Source organism: Nomascus leucogenys, chromosome 22a (genome assembly GCF_006542625.1).
Source record: "Nomascus leucogenys isolate Asia chromosome 22a, Asia_NLE_v1, whole genome shotgun sequence".
NCBI lineage: Eukaryota > Metazoa > Chordata > Mammalia > Primates > Hylobatidae > Nomascus > Nomascus leucogenys.
The window spans coordinates 127,971,716-127,989,774 of NC_044402.1; the positions used below are offsets into that span (position 1 = coordinate 127,971,716).

The window sequence follows — 18,059 nt, forward strand, 5'->3', positions numbered from 1 at the left end:
TACTCAGGAGGCTGAGGCAGGAGAATTACTTGAACCCAGGAGGCAGAGGTTGCAATGAGCTGAGATCACTCTGTTGCACTCCAGCCTGGGTGACAAAAGTAAAACTCTGTCTCAAAAAAAAAAAAAAAAAAAAGGTATGTGTGGAGAGAAAGATAGATAGATCTATGAGAAGGGATACTAGCTCATGCAATTGTGGAGGCTGAAACATCCCACAATATGCTATCCACAAGCTGGAGAACCAGGAAAACTGGTAGCATGGCTGAGTTCAAGTTTGAAGGCCTGAGAAGGTGGGCACCACTCGTGCAAGTCCTGGAGTTCAAAGACTGGAGAATCTGGATATCTCATGTTCAAGGGCAAGTGAAGTGTCCCAGCTCCAGAACAGAGAGAACAAATTTGTCTTGCCTCTGCCTTTTTGTTCTATACGGGCCCTCAGCTGATTGGATGGTTCCTGCCCACATTGGTAAGGGCAGATCTTCCTTACTCAACCCCCTGATTTAAACGTCAGTCTCTTCCAGCAACACCCTCACAGGCATACCCAGAAATAAAGCTTTATCAACTATCTGGGTACCCTTTAATACAGTCAAGTTGACACCTAAAATTAACCATCACATGGGACTCAGGTGACAGTGAAAGATAACTTCGGTACTTTGAACCCTGATGACTGGGGAAATAACTTGGCCATTAACTGAAAAAAAAAGGAATTCAGAAGATGGTATCTGGAGTGAGAAGAGTGGAAAAAAAATCTGAGTTGGAAACCCTGCTGGGATCAAAGCTCCAATGGGACACTTAAGTAGAACTGGCTAGAACCAGTGCAACAGGGTAAGACTAGATGGATGAGATAACTTAGATTTACATATCACCCTTTCCAACAAAAGATTTGAGGCAACCATGGTTGCAAAAATAGTCGACGATGGATTAAATCATAAGACGGGAATGTTCACATTAATGGTGAAAAAAAGAAATATATATTACAATGAATATATATTCATTGTATATATACTAAATATAAATACATATTACACAAAATGAGGGAGTAGAGTTCCCACATAAGGAAGAGAAAACGCCTTTTCTCTGAGAATTGTCTACTAGACAGTGTTAGGTACTTTGAGGCACACTGTCTCATTTAATTTAACAAAAACCAAATGATGCAGGAAGATAAAGGACAATGAGGTTTATGGAAGAAGACATCGGGTTTGGTAACTGGATCACAATCTTTATTTGAAAGTTATTTCAAAATGTTTTTCTTTGAGGGGAGTACAGGATTAAAAGCCAAATTGTAAGTAATTAAGAAGTGGAAAGGTTAGTGAAGCAGGCGGAACACCATTTCTACAGGTTTTAAAGGTTACGATTATAGGTTGGTGCAAAAGTAATCGTGGTTTTTCCCATTGACAGTAATGGCAAACTGCAATTACCTTCACACTGTCGATGAAAAAAGTCAAACTCCATAAAATATTTTTAGAGATTTATTCTGAGCCAAATATGAGTGACCATGGCCCATGACACAGCCTTCGGGAGGTCCTGAAAACATGTGCCCAAGGTGGTCAGGGTGCAGCTTGGCTTTACATATTTTAGGGAGGCATGAGACATCAATCAAATACATTTAAGAAATACATCGGTTTGGTTCAGAAAGGCAGGACAACTCAAAGTAGAGGCTTCCAGGTTATAGGTAAATTTAAACATTTTCTGGTTGACAATTGGCTGAGTTTATCTGAAGACCTCGGATCCATAGAAAGGAAATGTTCAGGTTAAGATAAAGGACTGTGGAGACCCAGTTTTATTGTGCAGAGGAAGCTCTCAGCAGACTTTAGAGAGAGAGTAGGTTGTAAAATTTTGTTTCTTATCGGAACTAAAAGGGTGCCTGGCTCTTAGCTGATTATCTCCTAGATCTGGAAAGGAAGTGAGAGGTGACAACATGTTAGCAGCCCTCGCTTGCTCTCAGCACCTCCTCGGCCTCAGCGTCCGCTCAGGCGACGCTCGAGGAGCCCTTCAACCAGCCGCTGCACTGTGGGAGCCCCTCTCTGGGCTGGTCAAGGCCAGAGCTGGCTCCTTCGGCTTGCAGGGAGGTGTTGGGGGAGAGGTGTGGGTGGGAACTGGGGCTGCGTGAAGTGCTCGCAGGCCAGCACGAGTTCCAGGTGGGCGTGGGCTTGGCAGGCCCTGCACTTGAAGTGGCCGGCCAGCGCCGCCGGCCCCAGGCAGTGAGGGGCTTACCACTCAGGCCAGCAGCTGCAGAGGGTGCGCTGGGTCCCCCAGCACTACCGGCCCACCCGCGCCGTACTTGAATTCTCACCAGGCCTCAGCCACCTCCCCACGGGGCAGGGCTCGGGACCTGCAGCTCGCCATGCCCGATCTGCCTCCAACATGGGCTCCTGCACAGCCTGAGCCTCCCCGATGGGCGCCACCCCCTGCTCCACAGTGCCTGGTCCCATCGACCACCCAAGGGCTGAGGTGTGCAGGTGCACAGCACGGGACTGGCGGGCAGCTCTGCCTGCAGCCCCGGCACAGGATCCACTAGGTGAAGCCAGCTGGACTCTAGAGTTAGGGGGTCTTGGACAACTTTTATGTCTAGCTGGAGGATTGTATATGCACCAATCAGCACTCTGTGTCTAGCTCGGGGTTTGTGATGCAGCAATCAGCACTCTGTATCTAGCTAATCTGGTGGGGACTTGGAGAACTTTTACGTCTAGCTAGACAATTGTATATGCACCAATCAGCACTCTGTGTCTAGCTCAAGGTTTGTAAACACATCAATCAGTGCTCTGTGTCTAGCTAATCTAGTGGGGACTTGGAGAACTTTTGTGTCTAGCTAAAGGATTATAAATGCACCAATCAGCACTCTGTGTCTAGCTCAGGGATTGTAAATGCACCAATCAGCACTTTGTGTGTAGCTAAAGGTTTGTAAACGCACCAATCAGTGCTCTGTGTCTAGCTAATCTAGTGGGGACTTGGAGAACTTTTACATCTAGCTAGAGGATTGTAAATGCATCAATCAGCACTCTGTGTCTAGCTAAAGGTTTGTAAACACACCAATCAGTGCTCTGTGTCTAGCTAATCTAGTGGGGACTTGGAGAACTTTTACGTCTAGCTAGAGGATTGTAAATGCATCAATCAGCACTCTGTGTCTAGCTAAAGGTTTGTAAATGCACCAATCAGTGCTCTGTGTCCAGTAATCTGGTGGGGACTTGGAGAACTTTTATGTCTAGCTGGAGGATTGTAAATGCACCAGTCAGCACTCTGTGTCTAGCGCAGGGATTGTAAATGCACCAATCAGCACCCTGTCAAAACGAACCAATCAGCTCTCTGTAAAACAGACCAATCAGCTCTCTGTAAAATGGACCAATCAGCTCTCTGTAAAATGGACCAATCAGCAGGATGTGGGTGGGGCCAGATAAAGGAATAAAAGCAGGCTGCCTGAGCCAGCAGCAGCAACCTGCTCACGTCCCCTTCCACACTGTGGAAGCTTTGTTCTTTTGCTCTTTGCAATAAATCTTGCTGCTGCTCACTCTTTGGGTCCATACCACCTTTATGAGCTATAACACTCACTGTGAAGGTCTGCAGCTTCACTCCTGAAGCCACCAAGATCACAAACCCATGGGGAGGGACAAATAACTCTGGACAGGAGGAATGAACAACTCCAGACGTGCTGCCTTTAAGAGCTGTAACACTCACCACGAAGGTCTGTAGCTTCACTCCTGAAGCCAGCGAAACCACAAGCCCACCAGAAGGAAGAAACTCCTGACACATCTGAAGGAACAAACTCCGGACACACCATCTTTAAGAACTGTAACACACATCACAAGTGTTCGTGGCTTCATTCTTGAAGTCAGCGAGACCAAGAACCCACCAATTCCAGACACAGAAGGAAGGAAAACAAAGGGGAAAGCAGATTCTCTACAGAATGTGGATTTTTCCCACAAGAGACTTTGCAGGACAATTTCAAGGTATGGCAAGGAAATATATTTTGGGGCAAAATGTTTTGATTTTCTTCCTTGTTATGCCAGAGTCAGATTGGAAAGTCACGATATACAGGGTTAAATAAAACCCATCTAATGTGCATTTATGATTTGGAGGACATGACTCCCCAAACCCCTTAGATAGGAATTTGGGCAAGATAAAAAAATTGGAACTTACTCCTCAGAACCAACCTAATACATGATCTCCCAACTTGATCTCTATCTTCTCGCAAAAGATTGTCTTGGAATGACTTATTCCTAAAATCTATTCATACAGGCTTATTTGTCTCTGTAGGGTAGTTGTAAGAATTAAAGAAGAGAGAAACACAAAAAGTGGCTCAATAGTCAAAGATAGGTTTATTTTGGAGAATAAACCTGAGAGGGGCTTCTGGCCGATTTCGGTCAGGAGCATTCTCTCTTCAGACTAAGAGTATTTAAGGGTTTAGGGTGAGAGAGCTTATCACAGGCTTGGCATATTTCTGCTTGGAAGAGAAGTTTATTACGGAGTTGGAATGTCTCTGGTCAGAGGGGAGGGATTATCTTGGGGCTGACATCGCTCTGGTCAGAAGGAAGGTTATCCTGGGGCTGGCATCACTCGGTCAGAGGGAAGGTTATCTTGGGGCTGGCATGTGTCTGATGGGAGAGGGGTTTATCTTAGGGTTGGAATGTTTCTGGCCGGAGGTGTCATTTGTGGTTTATGGTCATGCTGACATTAGCCATTAGGCTGATGCCCTTTGGGTTGGATTTAGGTGGTTTTTGGGTTGGATTAGGTGGATTTAAATGGACACTTTAAAATGGCAGTGCTTCTGCTCTGTCAGTAGGATATGCCAACCCAAAATGTGGCACTTTGGCATAAAGATTATTTTTTAATCAAAGGCACTTAAAAAAAAAAAAAGCAAATGCAAAAAGTGCACTGTGGCTTTCCTTTTTCCTTCCTGAAAGCACGAGATAAAACTTCCGTGTGAAAGGTGCCCTCCCTGTATAAGGAGGAAGGGAGATGTTCTCAACATCTAAGACAGGGAGTCAAAGCTGAGCTGTATCTGCACAAACTTACCTATTGTTGTTTTCACTTTGTTACAACAACCTTTATCTTCTTAGTCACTTCTGCATTAACCCAAATCTGTTTTCTCACATTTTCACGCTACTCTTTTTAGCCTTCCCTAGAAAAATGGACACTCAAAAAGCACTTAAGGTCCAACTGTTAATTTGGGTCTCCATTTTCCTAGGGAAGGCTCCAATGTAAATGTAAAAATTAATAAAATTTGTATGCTTTCCTCCTGTTATGTTTTATGTCTCTGTCAGTGGAGACTAAGCTCTGATTTTTTTTTTTTTAATCTTGCTCAAATTGCTATCTAAGGGGTCTAGGGATTCATGAATCCATAAATTCTCATCAGATGGGTTTTATTTAACTCTATATATTGTGACTTACTTTCCAATCTGACACTGGCATAACAAGACAAGAAACAAAATCAAAATATTTTACCCCAAAACATTTTTTTTAGTTTTTCACATACCTTGAAATGGCTCTGCAAAGTTGTCCTTTGTTGGGGGAAAATCTGCATCTACATAGAATTTCTATTCACATAGCTAGATCATTTTCTTCCAGGTCCTCCCAATCCTAAAGAGATTACGTAAGAGTCTAGCACCTTTTAAAGATCTGAATAGGAAACACTTGTCATCCATTGTCTCTAAGGGCAGCCACTATAAGACTTCAAAAGAACCTTGGTCTCCACAATCTTTTATTTTAACCTCAACATTTCCTTTCTATGGGTCCCAGGTCTTCAAATGTCAACCAGAAAACGTTTAAATTTACCTACAGCCTGGAAGCCCCTGCTTTGAGTTGTCCCACCTTTCTGAACCAAACCAATGTATTTCTTAAATTTTTTTGATTGATGTCTCATGCCTCCCTAAAATATATAAAACCAAGCTGTGCCCCAACCACCTTGGACACATGTTCTCGGGACCTCCTGAGGGCTCTGTCATGGGCCATGGTCACTCGTATTTGGCTCAGAATAAATCTCTAAAAATATTTTACAGAGTTTGACTCTTTTCCTCAACATCAGTTTAATTCTTAGGCCCAGCCAAGACCCCAAGAGGGAAGAGGAAATATTTCACTTTCCCTACACCAGTGTTAAGAAGCCCAAGAATGCAATTCAGAGGGCTTCCCAAATCATTTTGAAGAATGGTAACATCTCTAGAATATCAGATCATAGGGGAGTACATAAGTCATGTGTACATCTTTAGGTGTCTGTGAAAACCAAGGCATATAAAATATTCCATTATTTGGCTTCAATACATTCCCATACTGACAAGCAGGGTACCATTTTTCCCCACTCTAAGCAAGGACTTCCTAGGGGGAGAGTCTGTGGTTGGGTGTTCAGAAGCAGAGTGCTCTCCCAAAGCTAAACGATGCTACTACTGCGAAACTTAACTTCCCCTCTCCCGGAATTCTCATGGAAGACAAGGTCTGATCATCTAAGGGCTTAAGAAGTATCAAATTGGAACGCATGGAATCACTGGCGGAGCTGATTCACATATGAGGATTCCTAAGCCTCACAGCATAGAAATTTTGATGCACATGGTCCTGAAAAAGTTATTTTAATTGGCTACCGAAGGTTTACCTTGCAAACACCAACTTCTTAAAGGCTACAAAATCTAATAAAGCCGAAGTGTGAATTAAACTTAACCGCAAGAAGCGTCACATGCGGTCGGTCACCTCGTTTCGCCCACAACAAAGATGTCCGCGCATCGCTTACCGTGGACCCGTTCCAGCGCGTGGGCCGCACGACCGCCCTTTTCCGCGTCACATGACCACGAACACACTTCCGCTACGGCTCCCTGAAAGGGCCAGCCCTGGCCTTTCGCGCTTCTGCCCTAGCCCTCTGCGGCCGCTCCGCCGGTGCTGTCCCTGGACGCCTCCGTGCTCTCGGCCAACCGTCTCTGAGAGCGCCCACTCGAGCGCCCCGGGAGCCGGAGGGCGGCGGTCCTCGCCGGGACCCTCCTGTGGGCCCAGGGGTGAGTGCTGACGTCTTCTCGACCCGCGACCCGCCGCCTGAGCTGGCTGCCAGGCCTATGGCCGCCGCCGAGACCCTCCGGCCAACAGGGACCCGCGGTGGCCCCGGCCCCCCGGTAGTGTCTGCCTGACCGGAGTCCCGTCCCCGGGCCTCTTGCCTTCAACCCTGGTCTTTCCTCCTCCCCTGGACCTTGAGTCCCCGAGGAGAGCGAGGGAGAGAAGCGCCTTCTGCAGGTGTTTTTGGGCGAACCTCTTCACCCTGTGTGGTTCGGCGTCTCCTTTTGTGGATTGACCCGGACTTTCCCGACTAGAAAATAGGGGTTTGGAAAGCAGCGGGAGTCCCGTGAGCGTGAACGCCGGGCTTTGCAGGTCTTCACTCATCCTTCCCTGCTAAGGCCCTGACACCTTACAGGATGACCTTAAACCTGCCTTGTTTAAAAGGAGGTTTTTGTGTTGTTTTGTGGCAAGTACATTTTGGAAAAGAAGGGCCTTGTTGGAAGCCCAGGTTGTGGCATCGCGGGTGGCTGCGGGCCACCCTGTCCGTCTGTGAGCATCCTTGCTCGCAGATGTGGCTGCTGGCAGTTGCTCTCGGGTTTCCTTCCAGGAGCTGGGAAGCCGGAGGAAAGCTGCGGTTCCTGTTGCGCCGAGCTTCTGACCTTCCTCTGCAGGACGTGTGCTATTATTATTACTATTGTAAAAGAACACCCCTGTCTAACTCCCACAAAGTTAGAAGCAAAGGGCATTCTCGAGGGAAGAGCACCCTTTCAAAAGTGACATGTTTTCACTGGAGAACATTAAAGGGGGAAAAAAAGAAGGTTTCTGGCCCTTCTGCCCAAATATAGAACTATTTGTATTCAGGCCTCTCATCCACCGAGAGACTTAGAATGATCACGAATGTTTTCTCTCCCTGCGCGAAAAACATTTTTTCTGCCTCAATTCCGTTAGCTAATGAGATCCCAAAAGAAAAACCCTTAGGAAAATTAGGACGATTTAGTTATACTTAGTAGTCTTCTCCCATGCAAATTAAATTGCTTGGGGGACCTGCTATCTTTTGGTTTCAAAGGCTTGTATATTGGTTTTGCTATTCTTTCCAAAAGGAAATTGTGTTCTCTCCCTTCCTGTCTGATAGAGCTGCCTCCTTTCAGAATTGCCAAGTTTAGTCTTCGCTCTCCTCTTTTCTGGTGTTGAAACTTTTCTGTGGGTTCATAACCTTATTTTAAAGTTAATATATAGTTTTCAAAGTTTGCAGTGACCTTTTAAATACAGTTTCTTTGAAAGAGAACTGAAACAGGGTGTGCAGAGTGGCCCATCTATGTGAACTCGGTCCACACAGTAGGTGATAAAGAACTGGAGGGTTTTTTTTGGTTTTTGTTTGTGTGTATGTTTGGTTTTGAAAAGTACATAAACATTTGCAACCACAGTCAGTTTGACTCAAGCTGTTTCGGTGACTTCCGAGGCTTTCTGGGTTCCAGTGTTCTAGTACAGAAAATGAGAAAGTTGGGCTGGAATCATTGTGTCCCAAAATTGGTACACTTTTCGCTAGTGGCATATGACTTGACTCTAGGCGGTATGTGGATGAGGATTTTTTTTGTAATAGGATGTTTTTGCCATCTGTGTTTATATATGTACAGCCATGGTTTAAGGTAGTGATACAAAATTTTCTTTTACAATACTTTTTTTATTTTAAAAAGTCGAGTTAAGAAAAGTTAACTGTAGCAAAAAGTTAATGTACTCTGTGAATATGGGGAAAAAAACCCATGAAGTTGGCAAGTTAGTTACTGGTGTTTGGGAACCACTGGGCTTAGAAAGTAGAAATTTGAAATCATCTGTGATTCTAAGAGAGATTTTGCCTCGTTTGTTATGTTATGTAACCGAATCACTTACTGGTTGCCTACTGGATTTTAAGTTACAAAACTTCTGGAATTAACATATCAACACCAAATGAGAAGTTTATTTATTGCCAAAAGATATTATCAGAAATGCCACAGTCTAACGAGGGAGAAAAAAAAATCAGATTTTGATTGGTTTTAAGCAGAAAACCCAATAATTGGGATAGTACAGTGTTAAATCTTGGTAGAAAAGTTCCTGTTACTTTTTAAATTTAAGTAGTTCAGCTACAGGAGAATTTGGCTTTTTCCAGAAGTTGGCATTTCAGCATCCACCTTTATTTTCTAAGTCAATAGTTTTTTACAAACTCAGAGATTCTCGTAAGAAAAGATGTTGCTATAGAATGAAATATACTAGTGAGACTTCTGAGATGTACTACTAGAAAGTTCATAAGAAGACTGAAATGCAATGAATGGAATGCAGAGAAAGCACATTTCAAGGAGATACCGAGGTTCTAGCCACTTGCTTCTCGTTTATTATTATAAAACTTCAATTTATAATGGCCACAGGCTATAATCTTTTTGAGGTAGCTCTTTTCAGTGTTAGTTCTGAACATGAGCTTTTGCTATGCTTGAGATACACACAAATATTAGAAGAGCATCTCATCTAGAATGATGCACAAAAATTGATTATAAAGGTTGCCTGTGGGAACCTGGGTGGCTAAGGATAGGATTGGAAGTGGGACACTTCCTTTTCTCTGTATAGCTTGCGTACTTTGTACCGAGTACATGCATTACTGGTTCAAAATTTTAACATTGTTAAGTGAATGAAAATTTAAACAGGCCGGGCACGGTGGCTCACACCTGTAATCCCAGCACTTTGGGAGATGAAGGCCAGAGGATTTCTTGAGCCTAGGAGTTTGAGATCAGCCTGAACAACATAGTAAGACCCTGTCTCTACAAAAAATACAAAAATTAGCTGGGTGTGGTGGCATATGCCTGTAGTACCAGCTATTCAGGAAGCTGAAGTAGGAGGATCACTTGAGCCCCTGAGATCAAGGCTGCAGTGAGCAGTGATTGCTCCATTGCAATGTAGCCTGGGTGACAAAAAAAAAAAATTAACCAGTTCATTTGTTCCTCTTTAACATATATGTGTACCTATATGCATATATATACATAAGTATATATATATACATATGTACCTATATGCATATATATAAGTATATATGTGTACCTATATGCATATATATACGTAAGTATATATAATACATAAGTATTAGATTCATTTAAAGTTACGTATTTTTCATCTGCCACATTTTTCTAAATACAAATCAGAAACAATGACAGAGCTAGTCTTTTATATTGCCTTAACTAATGAATAGTTGTAGGACCCCATCTGTGGAACTAGGATTGGTGGTAAGCTTAATTTTTTTCTTTCTTTCTTCTCTTACTGGTCTCTTGATGTCAGGTTGTGCATCTTTGTGACTGTTACTATTTGGAGAATTTCCAGTAATGAATCCCTAGTAGTGGTATCATCTAGTTTCTCAATTAGCCCCTGTTTTTCTTCCCCAGGGACAAAAGTGGCTCTCAATCCAGCACATGCACATTGAAGCAAGTTAAAGGATTTAATATGAAGCACAGAAGCAGATAGTGCCAAATAGCAAGCAGTAGTTGGTACACATTTGTGAGTAAAAATTGTCCCTTTTGGCTTACTTTCTTAGTCTTTAAATCGTCTGCATGCCAAATCCTTAAAGATCTATGTCCCCAGAGATTTTTTGATAAAGAATAAAAGATGTGAGTTAGCAGTCATAGTCAAACCAGTTGCTGGGGCTGAGCATCCTGAGCAACCTCTAAGAGCTCTCCTAGGCATCTCAGTGAGGCGGGGGCTTAGGGTGGGGCTATATCTCCAGCATGGAGTTTAGGAAATACCTTAGCCATGGTAGAGTCATGTATACTGTCTTTAACTTTTTATGCCCTTAATTTATATATAATGTTTTTGTTGAAAATTTGGTGTAATTTCCATTTGAAGTTTACACTAAATTTTGAAGTTTATTTTTATTTAAAGAAACCATTACACGTCAAATATGTAGGCTGCCTCAGTTACATTTACTTTTTACCCTTTGTATTCGCTTCATGATTTATTCATTTGGGCTTAGTCTTAAAAAAGGATTTTTCCCCTTTGGAGTGTAATGATTAGAGGAGTTTTATGGCAGTGTTGTTTTCTTCGAATCTGACTTCACATTTGTATATACGTTTGATACAGCTTCTCTGTATCCTGTTTGCAAAATCATAAGACAGTGACTGTGCTTAAAACTGTCTTCATGATTTTTGAGGTATAGAAAAACTCTTCTTAGGATAGATTTGACAATTGGTTTCTCAAATCAAGCCCTAAGCCATGTTCAAATCCAAAAGTCATTTTACATAGATATTTACTTTTATTCATAGTTTTCTTATGAAATGAATTGTTGAAATACTGATTTTTATTCTTTCTTTTTTACAGCTGGAAAAGCAGTGTCCGTGTTGTTATGTACACCTCCAAAAAAGTTCAGATGTGTAGGGGAATTGTTGTGTAAAGTAAACTGAACTGCAGGGTAGCAGTATTTTAATAGCTATTATAGATGTGTATTTACTGTATTTAAATGAGTAAAGGAACAAGCAGTGACACACCACTAGGAAGGTCAGTGAAATTTTATTCAGTTGAGCTGGTATTATAGGTTTGAGAGACAATGGCTTTAAAGCTTACTGCCATAGGCTAACCATGCTCTTTTACATTTTTATCAGCTTTTGTATTGGCGGCAACATTCTTTCTACTGCATTAAAAAAATACACATGTAAATATGGTATTAAATACAAATTAATAGTGTAAAATTTTCAGTCCCTCCAAAAATGAATACAAACATGAGGATTTATTATTACAAATTCTAAATTTGGTATTCATTGCATCTCAGTCATTAGGAGAAGTTTTCATTTGTATGATGTGATTTTCAGGGAGTTGCATCTTCTTTTTTTAGTAAATTCAGAGTTAATGTTATGCGTCTGTCATTTAAAGGTTTTGAATAACAGATGCATTTGTCATTTAAAGGTTTTATTTTTTCATGCATGACAGTAATTTTTAATTTTATAATTTTAAAGTCCAAGCAGCTTTCCCTCAAATTGATGAGGAAATTTAAGTTTAAATTTTATTGCAGGCATTTTTTTTTTTAAGTTACAAGCAGCATGCATATTTATTTACGCAGAGAGTGAGTGTGTGTGTATGTGTATGTACACATTTGTGTTGTAATTCTATAATAATTTTAAAAATTTGCTCCTAAGCAATATCCTCAAGGTACAATTTCAGCTGATAAGTAAGAAGGCATTTTGTTGAGGAAGACATTTTCTTTCATCTTTTATTTTTGCTTTGTATGTGTTCAGTACTTGCAAATGAGAAGTTTCCTTTCGCTCTTTCTATAAGGTATTGTCTTCTAACTTCACTACGGAGAGGAGACTGACATTTTAACAGTCAGCCTTGTCTTTAAATTTTTCTCCCACAGGGTGAGTGGGGCAGCATTTCCTTCTCCCACTGCTGCTGAGATGGCAGAAATTAGTCGAATTCAGTACGAAATGGAATATACTGAAGGCATTAGTCAGCGAATGAGGGTCCCAGAAAAGTTAAAAGTAGCACCGCCAAATGCTGACCTGGAACAAGGATTCCAAGAAGGAGTTCCAAATGCTAGCGTGATAATGCAAGTTCCGGAGAGGATTGTTGTAGCAGGTATTTCACCTTTCCTCAGAAGGTTGCTGTTAAATCTTTGTTTTATATGTTTCTATGAAAACTTTTGAGTTTTTCTAAATGTTATTTAGAAAAGGAGTTGGAAAATGCAACTTTATACTTTTGAAATTTCTATTCATTATTATAGTCTGAATTTCAAACAGTATTTTTTAGTGATTCGACTAATTATTGAGGTTTTACACACATAAAATATATACATTTTTAACTGTGTGCTTGATGAGTTTTGACAAAAGTGAACACCCACATAACCACCACCACAGTCCAAATAGATACCATTTTTGTTACTCTACAAGGTTCCTTTGTGCCTCTTTCTCACTCAGTCCCTACCCCTTAACTCTAGGCAACCATGATCTCCTTTCTATAGCCAGAGACTAGATTTGTCTTTCCCAGAGTTTCATGTAAATGGAATCATAGAGTATATACTCTTATCTGTCTTCTTTTGTTCAGTGTAATGTTTTTGAGATTCTTCTGTTGTTGCATGTATCAGTTGTTCATTCAATTTTATTACTGAGTAATATTTCAGTTTGGATACACCATAATTTGTTTTTCCTTCATCTTCATTCATTGATTGCTTTTTGTTTGAAGCTGTTAGGATTAAAGCCACTGTGAATATTCAGGTTCAAGTCTTTGTGAGGACATATGTTTTCATATCTTTAGGAGTGAAATTGCTGGATTATATACTACGAGTTATTTTCAACTTTTAAAAACTGCTAAACTGTTTTCCAAATTCTTGTACTATGTTGCATTCCATCAGTGATGAATGAGTTACAGTTGCTCCACATCCTTGCCAACATTTTGTATTGTCAGTCTTTTTTATTTTGGCTGTCTGAGTGGGCATGTAATGCCATCTTGCGATGTTAATTCTATTTCCCTGATTATTAATAATTTTGAACATCTGCTCATGTGCTTTTTGGCCATTTATATATATTCGTTGTGTAGTATCTATTCAAATGTTTTGTCGGTTTAAAAAATTGGGTGTTGTAAGAGTTTTATATATTGTAGATATCAGTTTTTTGGTCATATATTGTGCATTGCATAATTTCTTATTTCTGTATGACAGTGATAAATATTAGTGAAATGTCAATACGCTGGAAGCATATTTTGAAAGAAACTAATGCTTATTGGGAGGTGTAAATCAAAAGCAGAAGAAGGTAAATACATTTTAACAAAAATCACTGTCTTTTTAAAAAACCTCCCGCTTTTCTCTTCTTTGTCTCTTTTCTTGAAAACTCCTAGGAAATAATGAAGATGTTTCATTTTCAAGACCAGCGGATCTTGACCTTATTCAGTCAACTCCCTTTAAACCCCTGGCACTGAAAACACCACCTCGTGTACTTACGCTGAGTGAAAGACCACTAGATTTTCTGGATTTAGAAAGACCTCCTACAACCCCTCAAAATGAAGAAGTAAGTAGAACTTTAATATCACTGGAATTTGAAATAATGTAGACAACGGTAAAAGAAGAGTGAAGAGGCTTTATCATATCTTTAGCAATATGTCATGAAAGCTTTCCATATGGAACATTACTAATAATTCTAATTTACAAATGTGCCAAATAAGTTATTATGCTATTTTTAAAATTTGAATGTTATGTTTTAGGAAAATGTAAATTTTGTGGAACGTATTATTAAGTTCCTGTGGTTTGAAGAAAGAGCCTTTATGGGTGTTACTTGTTAAATAATAAGAAAATGTTGGGAAGTTTAGCATTAAAAAGTAAATGTATCACTTTGTTATAAAATCAGTCAGCAAACAGGGCAAAGAAAGCCGTTTTTCGCTTGACACTACCCATTCTCGCTACTTGATTAAAAGTTTCTACTGAGTTAGCTACTGTAGTGCATCACGTTAATATGCCAGTTGACCTAAATGTAGCAGTGTAGACTAACAAGGTGTTAGTAACAGAGTTCGAATCCTGCCTTTGCCATTGACTTACAGCTAACCTTTGAAGCTTCTTTGCCGTGATGATTTCTGGAGTTGCATCTTTTTCATATAGCTTCTGAACTTCTAACATGTTGTCATGAAGCTAGTATAAGACAATGTGCAAACATATATTTTTATTAATAATGGTACTGCTTGTGTCTGGTTTCATTCTGCATGTAATCCTTTCCAAAGAGGGTGAAGCACCCATACTGTCTAGGGCAATGCAATTTTCTAGGATTAGGTTCTTAGATTGTAAGTTTCTGCTGACATAATTGAGGTAATATGCTCACAGTTTGGATATTCTGGGTATTTGTTTGGTGAAAAGCACTAAATCTGAGCCTTTACATGACAAAAAGGCACTAAGATACTTGCAGAATTGTATTATTTAACAAACATTTTTTAACTTTTATCTCTGAGGTACTATATGCAGTATAAGAATTAATGAGACATAGTTCCTGCATTCAAAAAGTTTGCTGTCTGTCTGGTTTCAGCAGGACAATGATATGAGTGAGGGAAAGACATCAACACATGTAGAAGATATAAAATTCTTTAATAGCAGAAAATAATGAAAGTTACCAAGATGGTTACATAAAGCAAAAGTATCCAGTGTGCTCCCAGTTTGAGGCCCAGCTTTCTCCCCAAAGTTCCTTGGGAATTATACTTGTGAAAATAATTGTCTTACAGTGACAATTTTGCCAGGAAAGAAATGCTCCTTATTGTATTCTTTGGGTTTTTCTTTTGGTCTTTCTGCTTCTCCTGATTGAAAGCAACCCAAGCAATTCCCTGAGTGATTATTTTAAGAGTGAGTGAAGAAAGTTTGCCAGGATTTCCCTCAGTAGACCCAGGCTTTAAGACTCTACAGGGTTCATGCCTGCATTAATTGTGATATTTAGTCAAATGTGATAGATGTCCAGAGTGTATAACACTGGGATAAAAAAGTTTGTGTGAGAATTAGACCTAATTTTGAAGACCTACTTTGCCATTTACTAACCACATAACTTTGGGCAAGTTATTTAACAGTCCTTGGGCTTATCTCTGAAATAAAGATAAGAATAATGCCAAGTGCATAAGATTATTATGAGAATTAAATGTAATAATGCATGTTCTAATTCGTGTTAAAAGCTCAATATGTATAAATGTTATTGTTAGGAAAGAGTTAAAATCCTGTGGCAGGAGCCAGATCCTGAAATGAAAGAGGAGTTTCTGAGATTAATACCAGCTGCCTATTGAAAGCAAAGATGATGGTTTGGACTTCAAGTTTATACAAGCTTATAGAAGGGTCCAGTAGCCTTCAACAAGCACTCAACTGCAGTGAGCAAGGGAGGAAGGAGTAAGGGAGCCAGGATTCTAGTAGCTTCTAGAAATCGACTGAAATGGAGAAGCAGTAAGGCCCTGAGTGCTGATAACATTGATGATTCATTCAGGTGTTACTCAGAATCTATAAAGTGAGATCCACAGAACATTTGCTCTGTAGTAATCATTCTGCAGTGGATGCCAGGGTTTCTCTACCTCAGCACCGTTGGCATTTTGGACTGGAAAATTCCTTGTTGTGGTGAGAACCATCTTTTTGCACTGTAGAATGTTTGCAACATTCGTGATCTCTGTCTACAAGATGCCATTACCATCTTCCAAGTCATGATAGCCAAAAATGTCTGTAATAGCGAAAAGGTGGAAGCAACTAAAATGTCCATCAGCTGATGAATGGATAAGCAAAACATGATCTAGCCATATAGTAACTCTTATTCAGCCGTAAAAAAATGAGGTACTGGCTGGGTGCAGTGGCTCATGCCTGCAATCCCAGCACTTTGGGAGGCTGAGGCGGGCAGATCACTTGAGGTCAGGAGTTTGAGACCAGCCTGGCCAAGATGGTGAGACCCTGTCTCTACTAAAAATACAAAAATTAGCCAGGCATGGTGGTGTGGACGCCTGTAATCCCAGCTACTCCAGAGGCGGAGGCAGGAGAATCACTTGAACCCGGGAGGCGGAGGTAGCAGTGAACCAAGATTGCACCACTGCACTCCAGTCTGGGCAACAGAGCCAGACTCTGTCTCTCAAAAAAAAAAAAAAAAAAAAGGTACTAATACATGCCACAACATAGATGAACCTTGAAAACATGTAAAGTTTAAGAAGCCAGACAGCAAAGGCCATATATTGCATTTTTCTACTTACGTGAAATATCCAGAGTGGCCAAATGAATGAAGACAGGATACAGAGCAGTGGTTGCCAGGGGGTTAGGGGAGAGGGGAATTGAGAGTGACTGCTTAATCAGTATGGGGTTTCCTTTTGGGCTGATGAAAATATTCTGGAACTAGATAGTATGATTACACAACATTGTGAGTGTACTAAATGCCACTGAATTGTACAGTTCAAAATGGTTAAAATTGTATATGTTATGTGTGTTTTAAAATAAAAAAGAAAATACCTCCAGACATTGCCAAATGTTCTCTACAGGGCAAGATCACCCCCTACTGAAAACCACTGACCTATCTCAAGAAAGGAGACCACCAGGAGAAGGCTTATGAGGAAGCCTATAAAATTGTTTTCTGAAAGCCTGATTGATGCAAAGGATAAATTTGTAGAAAGCAATTGTACCCGAGTTCTTAAACTGGCTTAAAGAATCCAGGTGAGCCCTTGAGGAGGGCTTAAAACATAACATAAATAATCCCTTAGCTCAAAGAGGGTTTAAAAATCTGAGGCTTGGGTGGAAAGGAAGAAGTTGACAAACACTTTCAATATGCCTAATCTCCACCAATATTTGGAAATCAACTCTAAGATAAAACCATTGCTTGGTGATTCTGTCTGCCGGAAACTAACAAAGCAACTGTTCAATAAACCATGTGATCTGGGCATGAAATACAAAATGCCCAAGTCATGACAGTTTTCAGTGTTCCTACAGTAGACTTGGCAGTGTGAATGAGGAGAAAGAAGCTGTAACACTGACATTACCACCTCTTCTCAAAAAGGAATCCAAACTGGAGCCACTGAGGAAAGATCTTCCAGAGAACAAGAAGGAAGAACTGTAAAGAAAGAGTTGGAAAATGCTGCCTGTAAGATGATTTGACACAGCCTTGAACAATGTGACTAAGTCAAAGATGTGGACTCTGCCATTATATCCTATCAATCAAGCCATGATGTGCTTTGAAAAAATCAGCTACAATAAACCCTAAGAGCTTTGTGAGAAGTCCATTGAAGTTGGAAGAAAAAACAGACTGGTCTAAAGATAGAGAGTAAAAGCTTTTGCCCAAGTTGGCATCTCTTACTTCAGAGAAGTATGAGAATACTATTCATTTCTATAATAAATCTTTGGAAGAGCACTGAACCCCAGATATACACAAGAATTGTCAATAGTTAGGCATTAATCTGGAAGGAGCAAAATCAGTTGGCATATATAAATCTGACCTGATTTTGGAAGAGAAGAGTAAAGGCATTGAGTGGTTTCAGAAATGGAACTATCTCCAAGCCATGCCAGCTTTATACAGAAGCCATCAAATGGCATCCTCCACAGGATGCCAAATTCTACAGCAGTTATGTCCAAAGTGTACAGCCAGAGCTGGAGGAGTGGAAGAAATATCTAGCTAGATCCA

General features: G+C 40.6%; 1 protein-coding gene across 13 annotated transcripts in view; it reads left to right on the forward strand.

Moving 5' to 3' along the window:
* The first annotated feature begins 6,689 nt into the window (after positions 1-6,689).
* The window catches only part of MFF (mitochondrial fission factor), a 33,029-nt gene continuing 21,659 nt past the window's right edge, over positions 6,690-18,059 (forward strand). For 6 of the 13 annotated variants that reach the window (XM_030804065.1, XM_030804069.1, XM_030804073.1 and 3 more), the window contains exons 1-4: positions 6,690-6,965; positions 10,362-10,473; positions 12,320-12,540; positions 13,795-13,964. In XM_030804065.1, the coding sequence (XP_030659925.1) occupies positions 12,360-12,540; positions 13,795-13,964 (351 nt within the window). In that variant the 5' untranslated portion in view covers positions 6,690-6,965; positions 10,362-10,473; positions 12,320-12,359. Of the gene's footprint in view, positions 6,966-10,361; positions 10,474-12,056; positions 12,061-12,319; positions 12,541-13,794; positions 13,965-18,059 lie in introns of those variants that run through there. The other 7 variants (XM_030804066.1, XM_030804070.1, XM_012500959.2 and 4 more) reach the window with 3 other exon arrangements.